The sequence below is a fragment of the Trichosurus vulpecula genome, chromosome 2 (genome assembly GCF_011100635.1).
Source record: "Trichosurus vulpecula isolate mTriVul1 chromosome 2, mTriVul1.pri, whole genome shotgun sequence".
Taxonomy (NCBI): domain Eukaryota; kingdom Metazoa; phylum Chordata; class Mammalia; order Diprotodontia; family Phalangeridae; genus Trichosurus; species Trichosurus vulpecula.
The window spans coordinates 363613345-363641241 of record NC_050574.1 but is presented as its reverse complement, the minus strand read 5'-3'; the positions used below and the strand labels follow the sequence as shown (position 1 = coordinate 363641241).

The window sequence follows — 27897 nt, the reverse complement described above, 5'->3', positions numbered from 1 at the left end:
ACTAAAATACAATACTTCAATAAAGCAGCAGCAGGACCCAAGAGGATGAAAACTTTATCCAGAAATTCCCTCCAGAAGTGCAAAGAGCTCTGCCATAATATCAAGTCCAAAGTCAGGAAGTAGTCTGGAGGAATGAGGGAAACCCCGCCCCCCCCCAAAAAAAACAACAACCCAATCCCAACATAAAAACTATCATGGTGACAAAGAAGCTTAAGACCTAAAGCTAGAAGAGAATGATTCCAAAACATGTACAAGCAAAACTCAAAGGATCTCAGAGATAGATCATACTGGTGGCCCAGAGCTTCCAGGTCAAAGAAAAATACTGCCAGCAGCCAGAAAGAAAGAACTTAATACCAAGGAGCTGTAGTCAGGGTCATTCATGATTAAGCAGCCACCCCTATAAAAGAACTGAGAGCTTGGAACATAGTATTTCAGAAGGCAAAGGAGTGAGTTTACAGTCAAGAATAACATACCCAGCAAAGCTGAATATAATCCTACTAGGAAAAAATGGATTTTGAATGAAATAGAGGACTTCTAAGTGATGAAAACACCAGAGCTGCATAGAAAATTTGAATTACAAACACAAGAATCATGAGAAACATAAAAAGGTAAACATGATGAAACAATCATAGGGGATGAACAAGTATGAACTGTTTACATTCTAACATGGGGAGATGATAAATGTGTTCTCTCAGAACCCTATCATCATCAAGGGTGATAGAGGGAGTCTAATTAGACAGAGGCCCTGGGAGTGGTTTTATTATGTTTTGATGATCTTGAAAGAAGGATGTAAAGGGAGGGGAAGAAGAACACACTGGGGGGAAGGAAGAAAGGGTAAGGAAGGATGGGGAAAATTATCTCACGTAATTGTAGTGAGCTAGGAGGACTCTATACAAACAAAGAGGAAGAATTGGGGAGAGCAGGCAACACTTGAGCCCCATTTTCATTTCACTTGGTGAAAGGAAGAAAGAATATATACAACTGGGTACAGAAATACATTTCATTCAATAGGGAAACAGTATTGAATGAGGAAAGATGAAGATGAGAATAAGAGGGAAGGTAGGTTGAAGGAGGGATTAATCCTAAGCAAAACAAATTCTAATGATGTACAAAAATATTGATAGCAGATTTCTTTGTGGTGGAAACTGTGGGGCTGTCCATCAATAAGGGAATAACTTATGATGGCATATGAATGTGTGCTTTCAGAATTGATGAAGGGGATATTTTAGAACAGTGATTCTCAAGCTTTCTGGTCTTATGACCTTTTTGTACTCTTAAAAATGATCAAGGACCTCCTTTCCCCAAGAGTTTTTGTTTTAGTGTGTTGTGTCTACTGATATATACCATATCAGAAATTTATAAATGTTAGTATTATTATAAAAATGGTTTTGACCCTGCAGACCTCCCTGAAGAGGTCTTGAGGATCCCCAGGGGTTCTTGGACCACACTTTGAGAACTACTGTTTTAGGGAAGCCTGGGAAAATTTGTATGAACTGTTTCAGAGTGGAGTGAACAGAACCAGGAGAACAATTTATATCATCACAACAATATTGTAAGTAAACAACTTTGAAAAGTTTAGCAACTCTGATCAACACAGCTATCAACTAATTCTAGAGGGTTTATTATGAAACATGGTTCACTCCTCGTGATAGAGACATGAAGGACTCAGAGAACAGATAGATATAGGTACACACACACGTATGTGTATACATATGTGTGTATATGTATGTATTTAGACATGATCAATGCAATAATTTGTTTTACTTAACCATACATGCTTATAACAGGGGTTTCATTTTTCTTTCTTGATTGGGCGGGGAAAGAAAAAAGATACATTTTTGTTGATTGAAAAAAATTTAAGAAAATAAAGAAAAAGTGGGGAGGAAGTGAGAGAGGAGGAGAAAGGGGAAGAGAGAGAGGGTGGGGGAGAGAAGGAAAAAGGGAGAGAAGAGAGAAAAAGGAAGAAAGAGAGGGAAGAGGAAAGGGGGAGGGAGAGAGTAAGAGGGGATGGGGTGAGAGAGAACAAGGGAAAGGGAGAGAGAGAAAAGAAGAGAGGTGGGAAGGAAGAGGAAGAGGAAGACTATGAGTCAGGAAGTAATGGACTGTGCTTGACAAAGACTAATCATAGGATTAAGACTGCCTTCCAGATTCTGGGCAAGTCATTAACCTCTCATTGTTTTAGGCTCTAATACTTGAAAGTATAGATCAGGTACTTGTCTGCATTAATAGGGAGGGAGTTTCCTCATCTGGGAGTTCCCTATACTAATGGAATCATAGGTCTACTGCTGGTTGCATATTTCCTAATGTGGTAATGTGTAGGATGGATGAAATGGCGTGGGAGAAGTACCTGGAGGTAGACAGATGAGTTGGGAGACGAGGTGATCCAGAAAACGTAGCCAGTTTTCTAAGACTAGCCTTACTTGTGACAGATTCATTCTTCCATTTTCTCCTGCCTGGCACCCCACCCCACTCCCCTTTCTGTAATCTTCTGTGCTTAGAACCTTCAATGCCCCATAAAACTTCAGTAATTGGCTCCTTTTTCTGTGGTATCAAAGGTGGAGTGCTTCTACATCATGATTCCTTAACCTTTTGTTTTGTGATGAATAAAAATCCCCAAGAGACAGAGTTTCCAGGTGATTAGGCTAGCGAATAATCGATAATTGATGGATGCCAAGGGAGACTCTTCTGAAAGGGAACTCACAAGTGAAATTCAGCCCTGATTGGTGGACATTTAATGAGGAGGTGGGCTAAAAGTTTTCACCTCTTCCTGCTGAGAATGTGACTTGGTCATGCTACTCAGCAGCTTCAAGGCATCCCGGCGGGGGAAACTATTTCCATCTGGACCTCTTCGGCTGGTTTTCTCCTTCATGAGCTGGGTTGCCCTAAACCCTGATGGAGGACATCAAGGACAGTCAAGGTTCTCACAGACTGGTTTCTGCATGTACTCTAAACAGAAATTAGGTTTCCCAGTAGAGTGGGATCCTGCTCAACCTAGTTAACTAGCATGTGCCTTGGGGGCTAGTGATCTGGTCACTCAGCCATACCCTTCAGAGACTTTTCAGGCCTTGGGTTTGGGGTGGATCGCAAATTAATAACTAGTTATTTATATTATAAAGTTATAATTATCATTATATTGATAACAAATCTAATAGTATAATTATTTCTTTCAGTTTGTTTATGTGTTATGAACCCCATTGTCAGTCTGGGGAAACCCTTTGCAGGATAATGTTACTGAAGGAAATGCCAAGTGAGGTTAATGAAAATAAAAATATGATTTTTTTTCCCATTCAAATTCCCAGGCCCTCTTAATCTTCTTTGCTGAACTGCTCTAATGCCTAGAGTGACGTAAGAAACTCCTTCCATTCGTTGAACTTCAAAGACTGTGTGGAAGCTTAGTTACTTGGCAATGCCAAGACCAGAGAATGACTTCTTAAGGATCCACTATGCACTTCCTCCTCTTGCCTTGCTTGGCCTGCACATCATTTCACTCAAAGCCCTAATGGCATCCTTGGTTGTTTCCCTGCCCAGTGCTTCTCCACTCTGCTTTGGAAATGACAGGTGCTTCCTTAGATTTTGTGTGGGGTGTGTGTGTGTGTGTGTGTGTGTGTGTGTGTGTGTGTGTGTGTGTGTAGGGACTGATGCTACCCTAGTTGCATTCTTTCCTTTTTTGGTTCTGTTTCCCCCTGTCTGTATGCTCACTGCTGACTGTCCCCCATTTCTTCCCTTAAATCTCAAGTTTTTCCTTGTGTGAATTAAAATGTGTCTAGTAAAGGCCTTTTGCTTTTAGCAAGCTAATTCTTCTATGATGGACTGAAGGAGAAAGCTCTTACAGGAGTCCAGAGGAGAGGTAAGAAGGCTTGTAGTGGGATGGCAGTAATGAGAATGGAAAAGAAAATATGGGATCCATCATGATCACTGTCCAGATCAGCCCATAGGTCTCATCTGAAGCAGTAAGGCAAAGAAGGTGAGGCTGCCCCTTCTGTTTTCTATGCATATCACTCACCTTTCCTGTTGGAATCCATTGTGAGACATGGGAGACATGGCACAGAACTGCCCATCATGGTGTGCCTGCATCAAAAAAGGCTCTGTGCTCCGTGAACAAAGCAGAATCATAGAAATGTGAGATGCATCAATTAGGGACACCTCCATTCCAAATGCTCATATGGACTATTACATGTCTGACCTGTGGCAGAGCTTTCTGAGCTTATGGCATAGTGATGTCATTTGGTCTTCTTCCAACACAAAGGACAACATCCTTTAATAATGACTTTGCATCTTCACTGTTCTTTGAGGCATAGAGGCAGCAACATAGAATGGCAAGCCACAAGAGTCGGAATGGCCTTTGGGGGTCTTTTAGTCCTCTTTTTGCTCAAGTTGAGAATTCCCTAACCAGCAAACATCATGCCAATGTGGGGTTCTTTGCTCATACACTTAGCTTCAAGGAACATACTGTCTCATAAGGCAGCCCATTCTCTTTCTAGATAGCTCTTATTGTCAGACCTTTTCATTATATCGAGCTGAAATCTGTTTCTCTGTAGCTTCATTGATTCTACTTCTCCCTTCTGGGGGAAGAAATAAGTCTAATCTGACAGCTCTCAAAATTCTTGAAAATGGCAATCAGCATTTAACCCAGTGCTTGACACACTGAGCTTAACAAATGCTTTTTCAGGTTAATCATCCCTAGCCCCTTTTAAAAAAAGTTCTGTTTGGCATGATTTCAAGCCTTTCCCCGTCTCGGTCATCCTGCTCTTAGTATACTCTGTTTTCTCAATGATTCTTCTTAAAATGAACATAGTTAAAAGTAGAAACAAATACCATAATTCAGATGTGGTCCAACTAGCACAGGGAACAGTGGGACAGTTATACAACTATGTGCAAATGCATGTTCCCCTCAGAGAGTTAGGATACAGGCACTGTCCCTATTTGTTCTCCTCAGTCCGTTACACTCACAGTTCTATTGCATTCCCTGAAGTCCCAAGGGGATTGGAGCATTTCAGAAGGGTGGTGTGGAATCTGGCAAGTGTTTAAATAGAAACTTTATTAGACTCAGAGCCAGTACGTGACCCACCCTGCTATGGTTGGCCAGTTAGAACACTAGGGGAGCTCCCCTGAAGTGTGTTGGATGGAACTTGCGGAATGTTTGGATATCCTGTTACTGGCACACCAGCCAATCTGAGGTCTTTCTGTGGCATAGTTTGTTGAGGATGACAGAATAAAAGTTCTTACTGGTGAAAAAAGTATCTTCATCCTAATTACGTATGGTTGTTTCTCTCTCATATTAATAATCAAGTATTGACTAGGACCAGGACTTTTTCAGACTTGTAAGTTATTCAGTCTCTGAAGGCCATTGCTGATACTGAGATTGAATTAATTTTCTCCTTAATCTTGTTCAGACCCCACCCAACCTTACGTGGAATTTAATCTAAGGTGGAGAAGCCCATAGTGTTCTACATGAGTGGGGGTAAATTCTTCAATTAGATTGCCCAAGGCAGGGAAATTTAGAAGTAAATGATAACATCAAAGTTACATTCCCCTAGTCCCTCCTTAGAATAGATTCACCTCTCATTGTAATACTCTCAGGAATTGTTAACCAATCAGAGTTGATTGCCACCCTCAGAACAACCACACTCTTCCAAAGGCATATGAACGGTGAGCCCACCACCTGTGATTCATCTTTGACGTTCAAGAGTGTCACTAACCCATTTTATTGTTGATATGCTACCGTTATTAATACATTGATTAATTACCCAGCAATAATTTTTATAGAATTTTTTAAATGTCACAGAGAGTCTTGCCATGGCCAGAGCTGTGTAAACACACTGACGAGTGCAAGGCCAAGGATAAGTTTAGAGGGAAAGCCCTTTTTGCCTTCCTTTGCTGGGTTCTGGGTACTAGTATCTTCAATGATTCAATGGTTCAGTGATCAGTGTGACCCTAGATGTTTGGGAATTCACTAAGCTTGCACACATTCCCATCTCTTTGTGTTGCAATGGGTAGAGTGAAGGACTTAGAGTCAGGAAGATCTGAGTTCAAATCTTGCATCTGAGCCTTACTAGAGCCTTACTGACCACAGGCAAGTTGCTTAACCACCATCAACCTTAGTTTCCTCATATGTAAACTGGGGATAGTGGTTTCTATAAGTACTTAGCTAAAAGGATTATGGTGAGGGTCAGATGGAATAATGCACATAAAGTACCTCACAAACCTCAGAGGGCTATATAAATATCAGTTATTATTGATAAAATGTTGGTGTGGCATAGTAGCTAGAGAGCCAACCTCAGAGCCAGGAAGACTTGAGTTTTGCTTCTGCCTTCTGACATGTACCAGCTGTGTATGGCTCTGGACAAATCACTTAATCTCATAATGCTCTAGGAAACTCTTTTAAGACTCTCAGTTGGAGTGAAAGTTCTGGCCTGCATTAGTAGTAGGGGTTTGTTCACCTGAGAATTTCCTAAATGAAATCACAGGCTTATTCCTTCTCCCTCTCTCTGTGGTAGGGTGTAAGAAAATCAAACCCTGGACTCACATAATTTGAAACATTTGAAGAAAGTACGTATAGCCTCTTGAAGGTTCTGGCCTTGGAGGACTGAATGGCAAAAAACTATCCACACCAGGGGATATATTGAATTAACTTTTAGGATTCCCTGAAGATATTGCTGGTGTCAAGGAAATGAACATTCTGGCCCTTGTATACTCAGATAGAGTGTTAGCTTTGGTTGTGATTAATTCTATTTAGGATATTATCAGAATACTGTAAACATTATGCTAAGAATGGATGAGATGATCCATTCAACTTGGGCAGAAGCACACAGGAGAGAGTCACCTTGAATAGCATAAGAGTCCTGGATTTTCATCTTCTTTTTTTAAATAATATTTTATTTTTTCTCCCCAATTACATGTAAAAACAATTTTAAACATTTTTTTTAAAAAAATTTTGAGTTCCAAATTCTATCTTTTCCTCCTCTCCTCCCTCTCTGAGGCAATCTGATATAGGGTTTACTTTGCAATCATGTAAAACATTTTCATGTTAGTCATTTTATGCAAGAAGACTCAAAACAGAAAGAAAGAAAATGAAAAAATAGTATGATTCAGTCTGTACTCAGATAACATCAGTTTTCTCTGGAGGCAGATAGCATTTTTCACTGTGAGTGGGATTGGGATTGTCTTGTATCATTGAATTGTTGAGAAGACCTCAATTATTTACAGTTCTTTATCACATAATATTGCTGTTACTGTGTACAATGTTTTCCTGGTTCTGCTCACTTCACTTTGTATCAGTTTGTATAAATCTTTCTGGGTTTTTCTGAAGTCATCTTGCTTGTCATTTCTTATAGCACAATTATATTCCATTACAATCATATACCACAGCTCGTTCAGCCATTCCTCAGTTGATGGCCATCCCCTCAATGTTCAATTCTTAGCCACTACAAAAAGAGCTGCTATAAATATTTTTGTACAAATAGGTTCTTTTCTCTCTCTGTTTCTGTCTCTCTGTCTCTCTCTCTATCTTCTTGGGGTACAGACCTAGCAGTGTTATTACTGGACCAATGGGTATGCATAGTTTTATAGTTCTTTGGGCATAGTTTCAAATTGTTCTCCGGAATGGCTAGATCAGTTCTCAACTCTACCAACAGTGTCTTAGTGTCTCAGTTTTCCAACATCCCCTCCAACCTTTGACATTTTATTATTTTGTCATGTTAGCCAATCTGATAAGTGTGATGTGGTACCTCAAGAGTTGTTTTAATTTGCATTTTTCTATTCTAGTAGTGACTTAGACCATTTTTTCATATGACTGTAGATAGCTTTGATTTCTTTGTCTGACAACTGCCTGTTCCTATCCTTTGACTATCAGTTGGGGAATGACTTGTATTTTTCATAAATTTTACTAGATTTTCTACATATTTGAGAAATAAGGCCTTTATCAGAGAAGCTGGCTGTAAATTTTTTTTCCCCATTTATCTGCTTTTGACTTTTGACTTCTGATGAATTTCAACTTCAGAGAAATTTGATTTGAGAAGTTTCCCAGCACATGGAAGGAACAGCTGAGAGAGAAGTTTAGCAAGAAGACAAACATTTTTAGTGCATGAGTGGCCTTGTAAAGATGGTACACCACAATCACTTATTGTTAATAGGTAAATTAGTTGTGAACTCCATAGGGGGAAAGTTGAGGTGATGGACATTCTTCTTGGAAGGCTCTAAACCAAAGAGACCACTTGGGGGTCATACAAAACCCACTTGACTCAGACAGGTTGAGAAGCAGATATTTCAAATGATGAAGATTTTGCGTACTGTACCTCAAGAACTAAATACAATGCCAGGTCACCAAGCTCCTCCATAATCTCAGATTTAAGAAGTCAGGACTATAATTCACATGAGGATCTGATAGTGCCATAATCTAGCACTGGTATAAGCTAGATAGGTTAGCAGGTCACAAAAAATTAAGGGCATCTGATGGGTGAGTGGCTAACTTTATGAAGTCCAAGGTAAAACTGGGGAAACATTTACTCATATTGCTGCATACTTCTCCTTTATTATTTTTCTTATTTATTGTACATTTATTTGGTTTATATTAGCATGCGCATATGTTGTATAATCTGTTAACTGCTTAATTTTCTGTTAGAAAATTAATCTGGTTATTTTTCATTGTGTACCAATGTTATCATTGTGTGAATTGTGATGGTTATTCCAGCAAGGAACATCCTGGCTGCCTTGAAAGGGAAGCCTGGGTAGCTGAAAACCCTGGATTGTGTTTCTTTCCAGTTCAGGATGAGAGACACCTATCTAGGGATCAGAACTGAAGAGCAGAGTTTTCTCCTTAATGGGAAGTTTAAATCTCATGGAGAGAGAAAAATGTTACTAAATTTGGTTATAAACTATATTGCAAAGACTTTTTTTCAAATTAGTTAATGCCAAATCTTGTGAAATCAATAAAGAACTAAGCAGGTTTTGACCTTTGCTGGGCAAACTCCAGTAAATTTGTTGAGGGCAACAAATATTAAAACAGAGAGGAGAAGGGAAGGGTGATATCAGGACCACCCCATTTGGCTGGGATGCCTTGACTAGACGTGCTTTTTTTGGAATTAAATCAGGTAATCAGAACTGAGTGTTAGTAGGGTATGTACATCTTTTTGAGTCAATCAGAGCCGTTGTGTGAGAGATTGGGTCATGCCCTAAGGACTTTGTATAAAAGGGAGAAGCCATCTTAGAATTGAGGAACAAGAGATTATGAGCCTTTCGATTTGAGAGTTTGGGACAAAGGGAGGACTGAGCTGTGGCAGGGAAGAGAGATATCAGGAGACTCCTTGGCCTTGTGGGCCAAGATGAAGAAGATGCTAGATGAGATGAAGAAGAGCTAGGTTGAGGGAAATCCCAAGAAAAGGTCAACCCTCTCCTGGGTGACTTAACCTTTCTGTCTGTCCACAGACACTATAATGTAATCTGCTGTTTTATTAGCTAAATGTTTCTAGGAAACCGAATTTTGATTCAACTTCAAAGGCCAGTGACAACCTAGAAGACAGAAACTTTAGGCTGAGAACTGAACCTATGCCTAAGTGTTAAGAGTTTTTTCTAACTGAGGCTTTGGAGTGATTGTTACTGAACTCAAAACTTTTCATTTAAAATCAGCTCCCTAAAGCTAAATAGCAGGAAATGAAGTGAACCCTAGGAACCCTTATATTGTCTCCTACATATAAAATGAGGTAGTCATTGTAATTTGATGTTATACTTCAAACATCCACCTCATCTCTAACTGGTGAGGCCTCCCTATCTCACTGTCTTTGAGGAGCCCTGTTTCAGCTACAGCTAGGCTGAGTCTAGAAGTCATTCCTTGATCCTCTGAACAAAGCTGGCCATGGTCTAAAACTCCTGGATTCCTGGATTTTGGTTGGCTCCTGACCTTTTAAAACTCACTAGGTTGTCACCTCTAATATTTTTTGGTTAAAACAAAAGAACTAACTCTGAAGCAAAAACAGCCAAGGCCCACAGTCCCATGTTGGCCTTGGGTGGAGAGGATCCAAGGCCTCTTTCCTTACAGCATTGTTTCTCCTAGTTGTTAAAGGAGTCTATTCAAGAGAAGAGTTCTAAACAAGAGAGAGAGGAAGAGGCCTAGGCATAGCCAGATCTGCAACTGCAGTCGGTATAAGAGGCTGTTGTCCACTCTATGGTTAGCAGACCAGAAACCAGCTACAGGATGGCTACACACATGCTCCAAAGTCTCTCCAGGGTACTTTGTGACTTAACCAATCATAATCTCCCCAGCTTCTTCCATATGAGAAGTTGCCTCAATGGCAGTTTGTTCATGCTTGTAGAGACTAGGTTTATTGGCTAATCTTTTGTTACACATTTAAAAAAGGGGGGAAATACAGAATCTGAGTGACACTATCATTCCTTAGCCTCGAATACAGTCACTAAAGTTAGTGTTAATACCAATGTTAGTATTGTAGGGAGCTTTGCAACTTTTTACATTTGTGACTTTAGGCAGATAATTTAAACTCACTGGGCCTCAGATTCTCCAGTGGTAAAATAATGGAGTTAGACTAAATGATCTCCAAGATCTTACATAACTTTAAGATCCTATGAAAGTGCATGCATCAATGCTTTTTTTTTTTTTACTTTTTTTTGCAGGGGGGAAGGCAGGGCAATTGGGGTTAAGTGACTTGCCCAAGGTCACACAGCTAGTAAATGTGTCAAGTGTCTGAGGCCGGAATTGAACTCAGGTCCTCCTGACTCCAGGGCTGGTGCTCTCCTCACTGCGCCACCTAGCTGCTCCATCAATGCTTTTCTTTGCAACTTTTTTTTGCAACAAGAAAATTGCATCATTGTACGGTCTTTCAGCAATTTCAGATTATTATCTTTGCCTGGTGAATGGATCACAACCACACAGTCCTCCACCTGCAGAGACAACAGCAACATGTTTCATCAAGTTTGTATTTGTACTATTGTCGCTATTATTGGTATTTGTAATATTGTTGTAATTGTTCTCCTAGTTGTAGTCACTCCACTCCACATTAGTTCATCCAAGTCATCATCCACTTTGTCATTTCTTACAGTACAATAGCGTTGCATCACTTTCATATATCATAATGTGTTTAGTAATTACCTGGTTAATGATAATCCCCTCAGTTTCCAATTCTTTTCCATCCTGAAAAGAGCTGCTATCAATACTTTTGTACATATAGATCCTTTCCCTCTCTCTTTGATCTCTTTGGGGGGGGGGTATAGACGTAGTATGGGTCAGAAAGTGTGCACAGTTAAATCGTTTTTTGGCCGTAATTCCAAATTGTTTCCTTGACTGGCTGGTTTCTTGACTGACAGTTCACAGTTCTGCCAATAGTGCATTAATATACTTGTTTTCCCACATTTCCTTCAGCATTTATCATTTTCCTTTTTTTTGGTCAGCTTTGCCAATCTGATAGGTCAGATTTGAATAAAGTTAAAAAAAATTAATGAACAACTGTACTTGGCAAAATATGTTTCTACATTTCAGTGACTCAGTCTTTTAACTTAGACTGTAAGCTTCTGGAGGGCGGTTTCTATTCAATCTCGAGTGTCCCCAGAAACCTTGATTTTTTTCTCTGTGTAGTGTCTGCCATCAGTACTCATAGCAACTAACATCTTGGAGTTGATGGCTCTGGTTGATGCAAAGCTATTTGTTTTTGTCTCCTGAAACTCCCTTAAATCCTGTGCTGTGTGTATATAAGTTAGGGCAGCTAGATGGCACAGTGAATAGAGCATTGGGTCTAGAGCCCGAAAGACTTGAGTTCAAATGTGACCTCAGACACTTACTAGCTGTGTGATCCAGGGCAAGTCACTTAACCCTATTTGCCTCAGTTTCCTCATCCACAAAATGAGAAGGAGAAGGAAATGGCAAACCATTCTAGTATATTTACCAAGAAAACCCCAAATGGGGTCATGAAGAGTCAGACATGACTGAAACAACTGAACAATAGCCTAACTCCCCAGGTCCAGTATACTCTATCCAGTAGACCAGGATAGTTTAGTCTTTTATAGGATGCTTGATTCCCTCTTAGGAAAGAGAATTTAAAAAAAATTGTATTTTAAAAATCTACTTATTTATGTTTTATATTTTTTTTATCACATTTCTATATTATTTATGTTTATTTTTATTACCACCGCCCTTTGATGTTCATGTCAGTCATGTAAGCTCTTCTTCTCAGCCTCCCTTTTGATTGCTTCTGGCAGAGATGCTTTCCAAGTCAGTCTGCATTCTCAGCTTAATTTTCAGGATTAATGATTGCTTCTCAGAGCCTTACGGGGAAGGGTATGGTTAGGAGAGTGAATATGATTTAGAGCGGATTTTTGGAACAGATAATTTAGACATGAATGGAACATGTTTCAAGGGCTGTGCTCTTTGGATATAAAACCACTCATAGCATTGGGACACATTCTGAAGACTTACCTATTTATAAATTCCTGCTTGAAAGGCAAGACTTCAGTTTAGCCAATGGGGAGTCAGGGAGTTGGCTATTTCAGAAGTAGGACTGGTTGTGATTTGTTTTCACTGCTTATCCCTGGAGCCGTTTTGAGCTCTTGGAAGAAGTGAAGCGGCAGGTTGTGGTTCACTTCTTGGAAGGAAGTGTGAAGGTAAGATTTGACAAAGAAATCCTGCTGTCTTTTAAAACTGGTGAGGGATAGAATGCTGAGGGGCAGTGAGGGTAGATTGATGAAGTGAGGGAGTGAAGGTTAAAAAAAAAAAGACAAAATCTTGTTTAAAATTGCATATGCTTGCCTCATTTTGGCTTTGGGTGGTTTGCAAATAGAATTACAAGGAACTGTCCAAAGTGCTTTGTTGTAGCAAATGTTGATAGAATGAATGCTACTTGTTAGAAAGATCTTTTCTTTTTTATGTAGTGAAGCTAGGGAGAAGGAACTAGTGTTACTTAGTATTTGTCATAATGGGATTTGTCTTGTAATGTTATGAGCCCTTTTGGTTGAGAGTTTTGAACATGTTGCCAAGGAAAGTGGTGCTGTTAGCAAGGGCTGTAAATTCTGGAGAGGTGCATTTTTGGCTCAATGTAAGAGAATTCTTTTGACCAATGAGAGCTGTCCAAAAGCAGAATAGAATGCCCATAAAGCTAGTGAGTTTTCTCCTACGGGAAGTATTTATGTGGAGGTTGAAGAGGTTGAATGGCCAATTTTTAGATGAGACGGTTTAAGTTCAGCCCTGCTTTTGTAATATTTGTAAAATACTTAGCAGTGCCTGGCACATACTAGTCACTTAAATGCTTGTTCCTTTCTGTTGAAATGATCTGTGGTTATGTGGAGGGGAAATATTCAAAATCAGGCATTATCTGTGCATTTACTAGTAAGAGGCAAAAACCAGTTCTCTTACTTGAATTAGAATTTATGGTTTTCTCTAAGATCTTGTTTAATTGATATAGATTTGTATCAGGAGGGCAGAGTTTATAATCTCAAAGAGGATCATAAACATGTCTGAAAGGTTCGGAACCGCCGGATATAAGAAACTCTCAAAGTAGAAGGCAGAAGAATCAAAACATTTATTTAGGCTCCACAGTAACCAACCCATGAACCAGAAGCCCCATTTTGATATGTTGATCAAAATCTTCCAGGCCCAATAAGTACGCCTTGCAAGAGTAACCAGGAGGCTACAGAGAAGCATGATTGCGTAAAGCAAAATCATGCTTCCCCCTCGATGGTAATAAGATTACCCACTGGCCTGAAGTCTTTGTTCAGCTTCCTCCCGTAGATCAGCTCTGCTACTGGCAGCTCCTGCCTCAGCTGTGTCTGTGTCTGTAACTGAAGCTGCAACTGAAACTGACGATGTAACTGTCGCTGTAACTGACGTAACTGTCGTAACTGTCGCTGGCTCCAACAGGAAAAGGAAAGAGAAGAATCTCTTCGAGCTGTCCTCTCCCCTCTTATAGGGTCTCTGACATCATCAAGCTCCGCCCGAATGACCAGGGCCGATTGGTTCCTGAGTTGGCCCCTCCCCCTAGCATAGACATTAACACCTCCCCTCAGCCAGCCCCATGACTCATCACACAGGAAGTTGTCTGGTCCTGCCCCGGAAGAGCAAGCCCCAGCATCCAGGGAAGCTCAATGAGGTAAGCTGAGTCATTCAAAGAAAACAAAGGCCATTCTGGCTACAAGATTTTAAGTTAAATTCCATTAGATAGGGCAGCTAGGTCGCGCAGTGTGTAGAGCACCGGCCCTGGAGTCAGGAGGATCTGAGTTCAAATCCGGCCTCAGACACGTGACACATGTATTAGCTGTGTGACCTTGGACAAGTCACTTAACCCCAATTTCCCTGCCCCCCCCCAAATATATAAATTCCATTAGATAAGCTATATGAATGAGAACTTATGGGAAAAAAAATGAGTGTGAAAGCTGAAACAAAAAATTCCCCCCAAATTGCAAATGATTGTATAGGTCTCTTAACTCTCATTACTTACTTGTCACTAACCCTACCCTTAGTATATTGACTTTAACATAATATTAGCCATATGGTTCTAGGTTTTTTTTAATGCTTTTTTTAAAAAAAACCCTATTTACTGTGTATATGACACTTTTTGTTGTTATTGTTTATTACTCGGTTAAAGTCAAGGTACAATATGTATTCTACTGATTTTCCCTTAATTGCTGGCATTTAAACTCTCCCCCTCCCATATGTATACCTATAGAGACATGTGTGTATATATGAACATACATATCTATCTAAAGAGTTCATATCCTTTGACTATCAATCATTTGGTCAATGGTTCTTCTTATAATTTTGAATCTTATAATTTTGAATCAGTTCTTAATAGAGCTTGGAAATGAGACCCTTTTCAGAAAAAAAAACTCACTTCACAGCTTTTTTTCTGTGTTACCTGCTTCCCTTCCATTTTGCCCATCTGGCCTTCTTCTGTTCTTCACACACAATGTTCTGTCCATCTTTCCTGTGCCTTTGTGTCCCCCATGCTGGAGATATGGTGTCTCTCCATGGCAGGCAAAACTCCCCAGTGTTGCCAGAACCAACTTGAAAAGCAATTGGAGAATATTTAACAAGACAAATAAAAGCACAATACAACATAATGTTAATGTGTGGTTTTCTAAGTCAATAGGTGGCTTTGAGTTTGACACTACTGACTAGTCCAACCCTCGCATTTTACAGATGAAGAAACTGAGGCACAGAGCAGTGACAGGACTTGCCTAGAGCCACATGGATAGTGTTTAAGAAGGGATTTTTGAAACTTAAATTTTGTACAAATTTTAATAGCCTAAGTTGTACTTCTGGCCAAAATAAAAAAAAACAAAACAAACAACTTATAATGATGATGATGTTAGCTAGCATTTATATAATGCTTTAAGGTTTGCAAATCTCTTTACAAATGTTCTTGCATTTAATCTTTGCTACCCTGGAAGGCAAGTGCTATTATTATTCTCATTTTGCAGATTTAGAAGCTGAGGTGGATAGAGGTGAAGCGATTATCCCAGGGTTGCACAGACAGTGATCCTGTGAGGTCAAATTTGACCTTAGTTCTTCTTGACCCCAGGCCCATGGCATCACCAGCTGGCCAACAGGAATTTCCTTGGGTTTTCCAAGGCCTTTAACTTCAATATCTAGTGAGTTAACTTGCATTCTAAAGAGGATTTGTCTCAGTTCCATTCCTGGGATGGCGGTGGGGCCTATAGTATGTTCTCCACCACCTATGGCCCTTAGAAGCTCTGCTATAAGAGCCAAGAATTTAAGCTGTTGGGTGAAGAAACCCTTGATATGCAGGGTCCCTGGTCATCTCATTGACCTGTGTAACAAGTGTCTTCCCCAACAGTGGGTCAGGAATTCTTTGATATCTTTGTGCAGGGCCCAATTGTCGCCTTTTCAGATCAGAGTCCACTGAGTAACCTCAGTGTATACAGGGAATGTGGTGCATCTGAGAAACAAGAAATGAAGTAGGAGAAGTTAGGTCACGGAAGGATCCTTTTGGAGTCTGCTAGCTACTTGGTATGGAGTAGCTTTGGTGTTTTAGAGGCTTTGCAATGTGTGAAAGGGATATGAAACTGTCCACAAGTCGGCACTCTTCCATGGACTGCATAACCTCAGAGTAGGCGGGTGGCGCTGGATCCTGAAGACCAGGCCCCTTGGCTGCCCACACCTCTTTATAGTGGCTTGGAGCCCAGGCAGGAATGTTGCCATTACCATTCTGGTGGTGTAACCTGGTCAAGAAAAGAACTTTTTATCTCCTCTTCCAGCTTCCTATTAATAGGACACCTAGGTGGTACAGTGGATATGGTGCCAGGCCTAGAGTCAGGAAGACTCATCTTCCTAAGTTCAAATCTGGCCTTGACACTTACTAGCTATGTGACCCTGAGCAAGTCACTTAACTCTGTTTGCCTCAGTTTCTTCATCTGTAAAATGATCTGGAGAAGGAAATGGCAAATCACTCTAATATCTCTGCCAAGAAAATCCCAAATGGGGTAATGAAGAGTCAGACACAACTGAAATGACAGAACAACAATAACAACCAACTTCCTAATACCTGGACTCTTCCCTAAAGAGAAATGTGAACCCAGCTCTTCCTGATTCCAAGTCCAGTGCCCTATCCACTACACTGTGATCCTTATTAATTGAATGAACCTCAATTGCCTTTTCTATAAAACAGGGATTATAATACCTGTAATATACCTTAGGATGGTTATGAGGCTCATTTGAGATGATAAAACATTTCACAAGTCTTAAAGTGTTACTCAAATTTCTACTGTTATAATGTTTGATTTCATCTTGTGGATCACAGATGCTTGTGCTCATTGAATTAACAGTGGTGCCAACCCCCCATGCCTGGAGCTGGCTTCCTCCTTATTTCTGCCTTATAGAGACCAAAGTGTTAGCTTTTATATTTATCTCTATTACATTTATCTTATTAGAGTTAACCAATCATTCTAATTCAGTGTCAGGAGCTTTTTTTTTTTTTGGATTCTGATGGCCATCAGATGTGTTAACTCACCCTCTGAATTTAATAAGCTTGTCTTTTTCACTCTTGTTTCAGAATAGCCTCTCCTTCTACTCTCTTTAAAGGCAAAGGTGCAGATAGAATATTGAGAAAACAGTTTTGAGTTGGCATTGGGAGCTGCTGTCCTCAAGAAGGAGGAGGTGGGAAAATCCCCCTTTCCAAGGAAGCTGTTTTCAACTTTATCATGCAAATAAGATTTTGAGAGATTTGACTTAATATGTGAGGCGCCTGGGTGGCAGGGTGGATAGGGTTCTGGATTTGGAGCCAGGAAGACACTGCTTTGAGATCTTCCCCAGACACCTGCTGTATGTTCCTGAACAAGCCACTTAGCCTCTTGTAGGCTCAGTTTCCTTATCTGCAAAATGGGGATGATAATATAACTTCCCTCCAAGGTTTTTTTGTGAAGATCAAATGAGATAACATATATAAAGCACTTGACAAAACCTTAAAGCACCATATAAATGCTAGCTGCCACTATTATTAACAGTAAGAATAACATCTTGAGAGAAAAACTGAATGGTGTAAAACTTTCCAGAAAAGTGAAATCGGTTGGGGTTTTATATTGAGGGTTTGGGGTGACCTCGACTGTGATTTTGATCATAGCTGAAATATTGTAAGTAGTTATATATGTCATAGATTCATAGATCTGGAATTGAAAGGGGAGAGAAAGGACCTCAGAGGCCATCTAGGAAGGAAGGAAGGATATAAGCATTTATTAAGCTCCTATTATGTGCCAGACACTGCACTAAGCGCTTTACAAACACCATCTCATTTGATCCAACGATGCTGGGTGGTAGGTGATATTTTTATTCCCATGTTGCAATTGTTATAAATGTACTCCCACTGTCTAGGAATAAACAATACGCGTTGGGAAGTCAGGAGGGTTTTCATTATAGCGTACACTTATTCCTTCTGAATAAATAGGTACATCCCTTGAACAGAGTACAGGAGAGTGCAAGGACTCAGACAAACACCAGTCCTTTTGACTCCCAATTCGAATCTCCTGTCTGGCTCTTCGTTGGCCAGATGCAACCCCCTGACTGCCTATGTCATGCCCTCTTCAAATGGCTCATTAAGCATGAGTACAAGCCTCTAACCTTTCACCAGATCAGAAGCCTAGTCTCTGCTAGATCACAGCTCTGATCAGAACTGGTTCTAATCAGTCACATGACTTACAATCTGTTATCACTATCCTGTGGAAACAAAACTGCTCCCACCATTTCTCACACAATTGAGATAACTGAAGCAGGCAGAGGTTAAGTGACTTGCCCAGGGTCACATAGCTAGCAAGTATCTGAGCCTGGATTTTAAGGAGTCCCAGGACTTCATCCACTTCAACACTTAGCTGTAACCCCCTCGTTTTACAGATGAGGAAAGTGAAGCCCAGTGAGGTTTTAATATTTATTGTTACTATATTAGTAAATAAATACTATATATTCAGTAATTTAATATTCATTTAAATAGAGATAATAAGAGTATTACTGGGAAAGAGAAGGTATCTATAATTTGTTAATCTATTAGTATTTAATGAACTAGAATGGAAACTTGAGCTAAATAATTACCTATTAATTTATTAATGAGAAATTATCACAGCATACCCCTAGACCACTACAGAGCTCAGGGGGGAAGTTAAATATATAGAAATCAGTCAAGTGGCAAGCTGAAGTTGGATGACATAATGTGAAGTAGCATGGCAGACCCCATAAAACATTGCTACATGTAAATGTGGGGGTCATGTTCCTTCCTTTTAACCATGTTACATATTCAACTAAATCATCAATAAAAATGTGAAACAGAGTAGGATCCAGGACAGAACCTGATGACACTCCATTAGAGATATATACCTAGATTGGCACAGATCCATTCATTAATGGCCATATTTGGGTCCTCATTGTTCAATGGGTCCTGGCACCTTCTAGCTCATATCTTTCTTATTTTGTGTGTAAGAAAAATGAAAAATTTCATCAAATGCCTTGCTGAAATCAGCTGTGTGTGTATTTCTCCTGATCTTGTAAACCTGTCAACAAAAAGGAAATGAGGGTATCATAAACCGTTCTTTTAATATAGGTTTTAACTATTTAGGACAAGTCTATGAGATGTAAGAAAACCATGAGAGATTATGAAATGAGTCTTATCTATATGTAATTGCTTTTGACTACTCAATACTGATGTTCAAGAATTAAGATAACATTTTCAGATGGTATATATAAACAATCATCTATTCTTCTGTATGTGCCTTCTTTTCATCCAGCCCACCAGTTTTATCTAGTTCCTTGTCACTTCCGGCCTGGTTTATTATAATGGGTTCTTCAAATTTCTCCTCTGTACCTGTCTATCCTATGTCCTGCTGAAAGATTTCTCTTAATAGATGGATCTGATCCTCTTATATCACTGTTCAAAAACTGTCCATGAATTTCTGGTATTTTTAAAAAAATTGGATAAAGTCTAAATTTGTTAAGCCAACATTCAAACTTTGGTACAATATTGTTTTAACCTATTTTTCCAACCTTATCTCTCAGGAGGTGAATTTCAAATACTCCCTTAGACATTCACTACCTGACTGACCCTGGTAAATTACCCAATCTTGACCTACCTTTCACCATCTGTGAAATGGGGACCATAACTGTGCCTACCTCAGAAAGTTGTTGAGAGGATCAAATTAGATAATATATGCCTAGTGCTTTGCAAGCCTATACTATACTATAGAAATGCTAGCCATTTTTGTTACTATCACTACATATTCTTAGTGCTTCAGTCAAACTGGATTACTCAACTGAACATACTCTACATTTTCCTATCTGCATATTTTTATTAACTCCACCTTTGTCTCTGACTATGGAAAGACATCTTTCAAGACCCATTTCAAATCTCACCTAACAAAGCTTTACCTGATCTATGCCACTGCAAGTTATCCCTCCCTTCTCGTTAACTCTAACATAAATTCAAATGCAATTCACTCAGGAACTGTTTATTGTCTGTGGTGGCCAGGTGGCTGCCTGAATGGAGGCAGGCTCACAAGCTCCCCCATATACCTACTCCAGCAAAACCCCCAAAGAACCCTTTTATTTATAACTGTAAGTGCCCAGTGGGGATGTTAGCAGTACCTGACCACCAGTAGCCAGTGAGGGTGGGGGACACTAGTTTGGGTAAGGCTCAGAGCAGTAACTGTCCTGAGAAGCTAGAGTGGGCCCTGAAAACCAAGCACTATAAAATTCAAAGATTCAGGTGGGGGGTGGTGGTGGTGGTGAGGCTAACCCGGAGGAGGAGGGTGACTCTGGGTGAACTAGGTAGAAAGCATGCAGGGCTAACCACCCTACCCAAAGGCACATGTGGGTAGGGCAGAACCTGGCCCTGGAACAAAATTCCAATTCAGGAACTAAGCTAGAGAAATGAGTAAGCCAAAGAAGATCCTAATCAGTATAATAAATTATTATAGATCCAAGATTCTCCCAAAAACAGCCTAGAAGGAAGAAGTAATTCTGTATCAACTGCAAGCAGAGACTCAAAGGAAATAAGGTGGATTTTAGACAATGACTACATGAATATGTAGAAGAAACAACAGAAAAAAATGGAATGAAAGCTTATTGAGAAAAGACTTGGAAGGAGAATGAAAAGGTTAGAAGAGAAAGTAGCAAACCTTACCCAAGTAACAGACTTTAAAAACTAGAAAAGACAAAACAGAAATCAATGACTCAATGAACAGCAAGAAATATTAGAACAAAATCAAAAGACTGAAAAAAAGAAGGAAATATAAGATAATGTGATTAAAAAAACAATCATTATACTCCCTGAAAACCATAATTTAAAAAAAAAAACAACTCCGGATAGTGTGTTTCTAGAATTTCTAAATGAAAACTGTATGTGAAGAAAGAAAGAACCCACTGATCATCTCCTGAAAGAAATCTTAAAATGAAAAGTCCCAGGAACACCATAGCCAAAATCTAAACCACCCATATCAAATCAAAAATAGTGCTAGTATTCAGAAAGGAGTTCACATACTAAGGAACTCTAACTAGGATCATACAACATGGAGCAGTTTCTACAAAAAAAAAGTGAGAGGAGATGTAGCAATACTGTACTCTAAAACCCAAAATATATAGGCTTGTAGCACAACTTTATTTGCTCTTCATAGCTGAGTAAAATCCCTTAGGGAAAAAACTTTTGGACCTTTAATTGAAAGAGAACTTATAAGCATTTCTGAGGAAAAGACCATATCCAAATAGAAACTTTGAAATGCAAACCCAAGAGTTAAGAAAAACCTAGAAAGGTAAATTTATTTGAGCCATTAGAAGATGTATGATGATGTTATGCTAACATTTCTAATAGGATGAAAAGAAATTAAGTGTCTTCTTAGAACCTTAATGTCTTTATGGTGAGAGTTAGATAAGATGAAGAGAGGACAGAGGATTTAAGAGAAGAGAGAGTAAAAAAAAAACCCCACATATATAGAAAGGAGAAATAAGGAGGTGAAACCTGATATTTCTCATGATTGTGGAGTGTGACAAGAAGAGTGTACAAATGTGTAGGAAAGGGTACAGGGTGTGGACATCAGATCAACTTCACTCTTATCTGAACAGGATAAAGGAGTGTTGATTACACACATTTTAGTGTAGAAATGCATAACATTCAACAGAAACAGGTAGAAATAGGGAAAGGGGAGGTTAACAGGAAAAATAATACCAGGGAGAGAAGAGTCAGAAGCAAAACAAACTTCCTGATTCTGAATGGGGGGGGGGGGGTTAAAAGGAAAAAAAAAAACCACCAACAACCAAAGAGCTGGAATCCGCAGAAAGAGGCTCATCAATTGTGGAGTGGCTGAACAAATTGTGATATATGGATGTAATGGAATGCTGTTGTGCTTATGAAGTGAGGATAGAGATGATTTCAAAGAATCCTGGATACTATGAACTGGTGCAGAGTGAAGTGAGCAGAACCAAGAGAACAACTGACACTATGATAACATTGCAATGAAAAACAGCTCTGAAGGACTTAAGATTTAATTGATCAATGCAATGGCTGACCAGTATTTCAGAAGACCTACCATGAAGTATGTTACCCACTTCCTAACAGAGAAGTGATAGACTCAAGGTTCAGGAAGAGATTTGCATTTTGGACATGGCCATTGCCTGGATTCATTTTATTTGGCTATGCTTATTTGTTAACAAGTTTTTTTTTTCCTGATAAGTTTTTATTTTTTAATTAGGGAGTTTTGGAGGAAGGGGGGATTAGCAAAGGTGATGTTAAAAAAAGGACTGTTGAAACATTTCTAAAAATGAGCAAAAGAGAACAAAAAGAAGCTCAGAAAGATGCACAGGCAAGCAGGACAATTTTGAAAATAATGTATGTAATTCGTTATATAATTAAAAATTAGCAGTATGAAATGGAGATTCACAGCTTCATAGCTTCATTCTTCTTGTGTTCTGTATATATGAAATGCTCTTTTTTGGGTATTTATACACAGAATAAATTTTTTTTCAAATGTAGTGTGTAAAGCATTGGGTATGCAAAGATGAAGAATGAACCTTCCTTTGCACAACTTACAATTTAATTGTGGGGATATGGCATATACACAGATTTATTATGATAGAAGTGAGAATGTGATAAGGGCATAGGAAGAAATGAAAGTCATATTTTCTATTATCAAACATGGTACCAGAGCTAGAAAAGAAAAGAAATGTGAATGAATCAAATAGACAGAGATGTGGAAGAGTTCATTCCAGGGATGGGAAATGATGTGCACAAATGCAAGGAGGTAGGAAAATGCAGAATGAGATAAAAGAACAGCTGACGGTACAATTTGGATAGAAAAACCAGTGGAAAGAGCACAGAATTTGGAATCAAATGATCTGGGTTTGAATCCTGTCTCTGCTACTTACAACCTTTGTGACTTTTGGCAAGTCACATAATCCTTTTTGGACCTCAGTTTACTCATCTGTGAAATGAGGGAATTGGGTTAGATAACCTAGCTCCACTTTTATGGTCTTTATTATACTGAAATAGAGTACATGAAAGGGAGTAGTGTGAAATAAGATGGGAGAGGTATTTTGGAGCCAGATTATAGAAGGCCTTCATAGCCAAGCTGAGAACTTCGGATTTTGATAGGTGATGGGAAGTTATTGAAGGTTTTTGAGGAGGAAAATAACATAACCACAACTTGTTTAGCCATTCCCCAACTGATGGGCATCCCCTTGATTTCCAATTCTTTGCCACCACAAAAAGAGCTGCTATAAATATTTTTGTACATATGGGTCCCTTTCCCCCTTATGTGATCTCTTTAGGATACAGTCCTAGAAGTGGTATTGCTGGGTCAAAAGGTATGCACATTTTTATAGCCCTTTGGCCATAACAACTAAACTTTTGAAGAGTTTTTATTGAACTTTTAAGTTTATGTCAATGAGAGATTTTAATATCAGAGGATTTGAGAGCTTTAAGGAACCTAAAGTCATCTACTCTGGTAGTATCAAACTCAAGTAGAAATGGGATCCACTAAACCATACATAAAGATCCCTGTGGACCTCATGGGAACTTTTTGTTGTTGTTTAGTTGTTTCAGTCATGTCTGACTCTTTGTGATGCCATCTGGGGTTTTCTTGGTAAAGATACTCTAGTGGTTTGCCATTTACCCAGTTCATTTTACAGGTGAGGAAACTGAGGCAAACAGGATTAAGTGACTTGCCCAAGGTTATACAGCTAGTAAGTGTCTGAGACCAGATTTGAACTCACAAAGATGAGTCTTCCTGATTTTAGGCCCAGTACTCTATTCACTGTGCCACATAATGACATAGAAAACCACATATTAATGTTATCTCTGTTTTGTTGTATTTTTATTTATTTTGTTACTCAATTTCATTTTAACACTGGGAGTATCATGGGACTCCCTGCAGTAGAAAATTTGATGCCTATAGTCTGTATCCTTCATTTTGTAGATGAGGAAATTGAGTCCCAGAGAGGTTAAATTACTTGTCTAGGTTAGGATCATATGGGCAGTAAATAGAAAAGGCAAGATTTGAACCCATGGTTTCTGACCCCAAATCCAGTGCTTTCCTTTGATTGTATTTTCCTTTACAGGGTTGTGATGAGCAAAGTGTTTTGTAAACTGTAATGTACTATATAATTGAGATGGTTTTTTTTTTAAACTCTTGGATGACCAGCTAGTTTGGATCCACCCTGAGTCAAAGAGTTAGAAGATTCCTATGACACGGTTACAAGACTCATTTTGGAATTCTTGTTTGCTTGGAGTAGATGGCTTACTCAGTCAACAAGCATTTATTAAGCACCTTCTACGTGCCAGGCACTGTGCTAAGTGCCATCATCCTTGACCCGTAGGTGATGTAGACACAAAAGGTATTAATAAAAACATGTATTTAAAACCTTAAAAACAACAATAACCCAACAACAACTAATGGCCCACAAGAGTTTGGTAGTGGCAAAATATTCTTCTGACAGGGAAACTCCTGGATCTTCATGAGTCACATGACCTAACTTATTCATCTTTTTTATGGTAATGAGTGACACCTGAAATGCTTCTAGAAATGCTACAGATGTTGTTTTTCTTTTTTCCCCTAGGTTCTGCCGTGCTAGAGTACAATGGGGAGTTTCAGAGGTCATGCCCTCCCTGGGAGCTTTTTCCTTTTCTTCGGCTTTTGGTGGAGCGTGAAGTGCATAATGAAATATGTCTGCAAAAAGAACAAGAAGACCTGTTTCCCTGGATCCAGAGCAGGATTTCTACGTTTGGAAATTATTGAGGGCCTGATCAAAATCTCCATGGCATTAATTGGTAAATTGGTTATTTCTCAGGTTCCCACTTTTTCCACGTAGGTGTCCAGATTCAGGATTGGATTCAAGAGAATGGGAACATCTTTCTTTTTTATTTGTCTATTTATCTATCTATCTTTCTATCTATCTATTCATTTATTCATTCATCTATCTCTTGGTAAAAGGATTAACATTTTCTTTTACTTTCTCATTTAATTATTGCTGTTGAACCAGACACTGAGTGACAAATTGTATCTTTTAATTGTTGCAGCTGAGTATGAAAGTTCAGATCATCCTGTCATTATCTGTGAGAACAATCTGTTCTCCTTACCTGTCCCTTCTTTCCAGTCCCATAATTGATACATTTACAAACTAGGCAAGTCACTTATAAGTTAAGAAACAAGTGCCAATATGTGTTGGAGGATAGATTGTCCTTGTGATAGAGCTCCCTACCCTGATAAAATTGCGATTGGTGTAAGAATAGGGAGGAGACTTCTGATGCTGAATAGCTTCATCCATTTTCTGTTGATTCTTATTTAGTTCTAACAAGTTTAGTGGATGACATTTCTAACATACAAATTCTCTTTTTTTTGGGCCTGATGTCACTTTTCCTCCAACTCATTGTGCCCTGACTGATGTATTCTCTGATGTGTCACGGCAAAACTCTGAGGGAAGCAGAACAACTTTTTGACTATACTCATCTTGGAGATGAAGCTTAAACCCAGAGAACTGACATGCTCAAGATCTTAATGTTAGCTGTTCTTGGTCACATAAAAAAAAAAAAGCAAAACAAAACAAAAAAAAGCCAAAACAAATAATTGAAATAATCAATAAAATTGCTATCTTATTTTTTGGAAAACAAATAATAACACAGATTAGACCATTAGCTAATTTAATTTTTTTTAAAGAAAGGAGAACCAAATTGCTATTATCATAAATTAAAAGGGTAAATTCATGAATGAAAAAAAGAAAAGAAAATCATTAGCAGCCATTTTGCTCAGTTATTTGCTAACAGAATCGATAAATGAAATGGATGACTATATACAAATATAAAATACTGAGATAAACAAAACAAGAAGTAAAAATTTAAATAAGCAAATATCAAAAAAAAATTGAAAAGGAAACTTCAAGAAAAAAACCTCTAGGACTGGATGCATTTACAGGTAATTGTATCAACCATTCATCAACCATAATTCTAATTTTACATATATTATTTGTGAAAATAGGAAAAAAAAAGGTCTTGTCAAACTTATTCTTTAAGACAAGTGTAGTCTTGACTAGATCACTATCTCTAATGAATATCAAGGTAAAGATATCCAATATAATATTGGCAAAGACTGTAACAACATATTAAAAAACATTATATGCTATGACTCAGTTGGATTTATGCCAGGAATGCAAAGTTGGTTTACCTTAGAAAAACTGTAAACATAAAAGTGAAAGACAGGATGGCACAGTAGATAGGGAGCTGGCCTTGAAGCCAGAAAAATCTGGGTTTGAGTCCCATCTCTGACACATACTTGCTTTGTGACTTTGGATAAGTCATATACTCTTTCTTACTATTCTAGGCAATTCTTTAAGATTTTAAGTTGCGGGAAAGGTCTTGACTTGTATTAGTAAGAAGCAATTTCCTCACTCACATGTTTCATACAACAAAGAAATCAAGGAGCCCAGTTGATATCCAACTCCCTATTAGTTATAGTTATAGAAAAGTTATAGACCATATTAATTAGTTATAGTGATAGAAAAGTTATAGACCATATTAATAACCAAAACAATAAAAATTACATGATTATATAGGTAGATTCAAAAAAGACTTTTGATATAATGCTGTTTAAACAATCTGGCTAGCAGCTTCTGTGGGGGTATAAGATTCACCCACAGACAGCACCCAGAAAGCTGCCAACAGCACAGGTTCTTCTGATCTGCTTAATTAAGGAAAGCAAGGTGAAGGGGTTGATGAGCTTACTTTTAATTCAGCATTCAGATATCATTCAGTTAGTTCAGGGGAAAAAGCCAGCACCCTGAACTTCAAAACAAAATGCAAACAAATTACAAACATCAACAGACTTTGTCTGATTCAAATCCCAACACAGTTACCAGAGTTCAACAAAGTCTCAGCATCCGGGTTTACAAGCTGGAGGGCTCCTTAGCTACAGCTGCCCAGAGTCTCCTCATCAACACCATCTCCAGAGCCCCGCACAAATGGCTCTGTCCTCCCTTCTTATAGGGCTTCAGACATCAAACTTCATCTGAATCACCAGAGCTCAGGCTCTGGTGATTGGTTCTTGAGTTGGCCCCTCCCCTTAGGACCCTGGGAGGTTCACATCCACATGGATTATGTTAACACCTAATGGGGTTTGGGCCTGGGGCTTAGCACCTAGTAAAGCTCACTGAGATAAATTGAGTCACTCAAAGAAAACAAAGGCCATTCTGGTTACAAATACAATACTCATTTATGCTTAAAAACATTAAAAAGTACTGAAATAAAATGACCATTTTAAAATATAGCGAATAGTATATACCTAAAATAAAGAACTAATATTATCTGTAATGGAGAAGCATTAAAACAAATATTTTAAAAAATAAAAAAAAAATCTATTTCTTCTACCTCCCACCTCTGTTCTCGATTGAAAAACAAAGGAAAAAAAATCCTTGTAACAGATATGCATAGTCAAGCAAAATAAATTCCCATATTGACCATGTCCAAGAGATATATTTTTTATTTTGCACCCCAAGTCCTTTGCCTCTTTGTCTGGAGGCTCTTAGCAGACTGCTTGTTTAGTCATTGTGGTGATCAGAGTTCTTAAATTTTTCAAAGTAGTGTAACTTCACAATTATTATTATATAAACTGTTTGCCTGGTTCTGCTCATTTCACTCTATCCATTCATACAAGTTTTCCCAAGTTGCTACTAGAGGCCTTTTCCATAAGATCGAAGTAAAGCCAGGATGTCCATTGCCAACACTATTATTTGATATAGTTCTAGAAATTCTAGCTATATGAAAAACACAAGAAAAAGAAATTAAGGCAATAAGACTAGATCAAGAAGAAACAAAATGATTGCTTTTTATATATGACTTGCTTCTTTACTTAGAAAACCCTAGAAATTCAACTAATATTAATTGAAACAATTAATACTTTGTTATATATAGGGTTTAAAATAAACCCAAT

General features: G+C 38.6%; 1 protein-coding gene across 1 annotated transcript in view; it reads left to right on the top strand.

Moving 5' to 3' along the window:
• TMEM45A (transmembrane protein 45A) overlaps positions 1 to 27897 on the top strand; it is a 94339-nt gene that overhangs the window by 44654 nt on the left and 21788 nt on the right. The window contains exon 2 of the mRNA XM_036743068.1: positions 24536 to 24746. Within this exon, the coding sequence (XP_036598963.1) occupies positions 24557 to 24746 (190 nt within the window). The 5' untranslated portion in view covers positions 24536 to 24556. The remainder of the gene's footprint in view (positions 1 to 24535; positions 24747 to 27897) is intronic.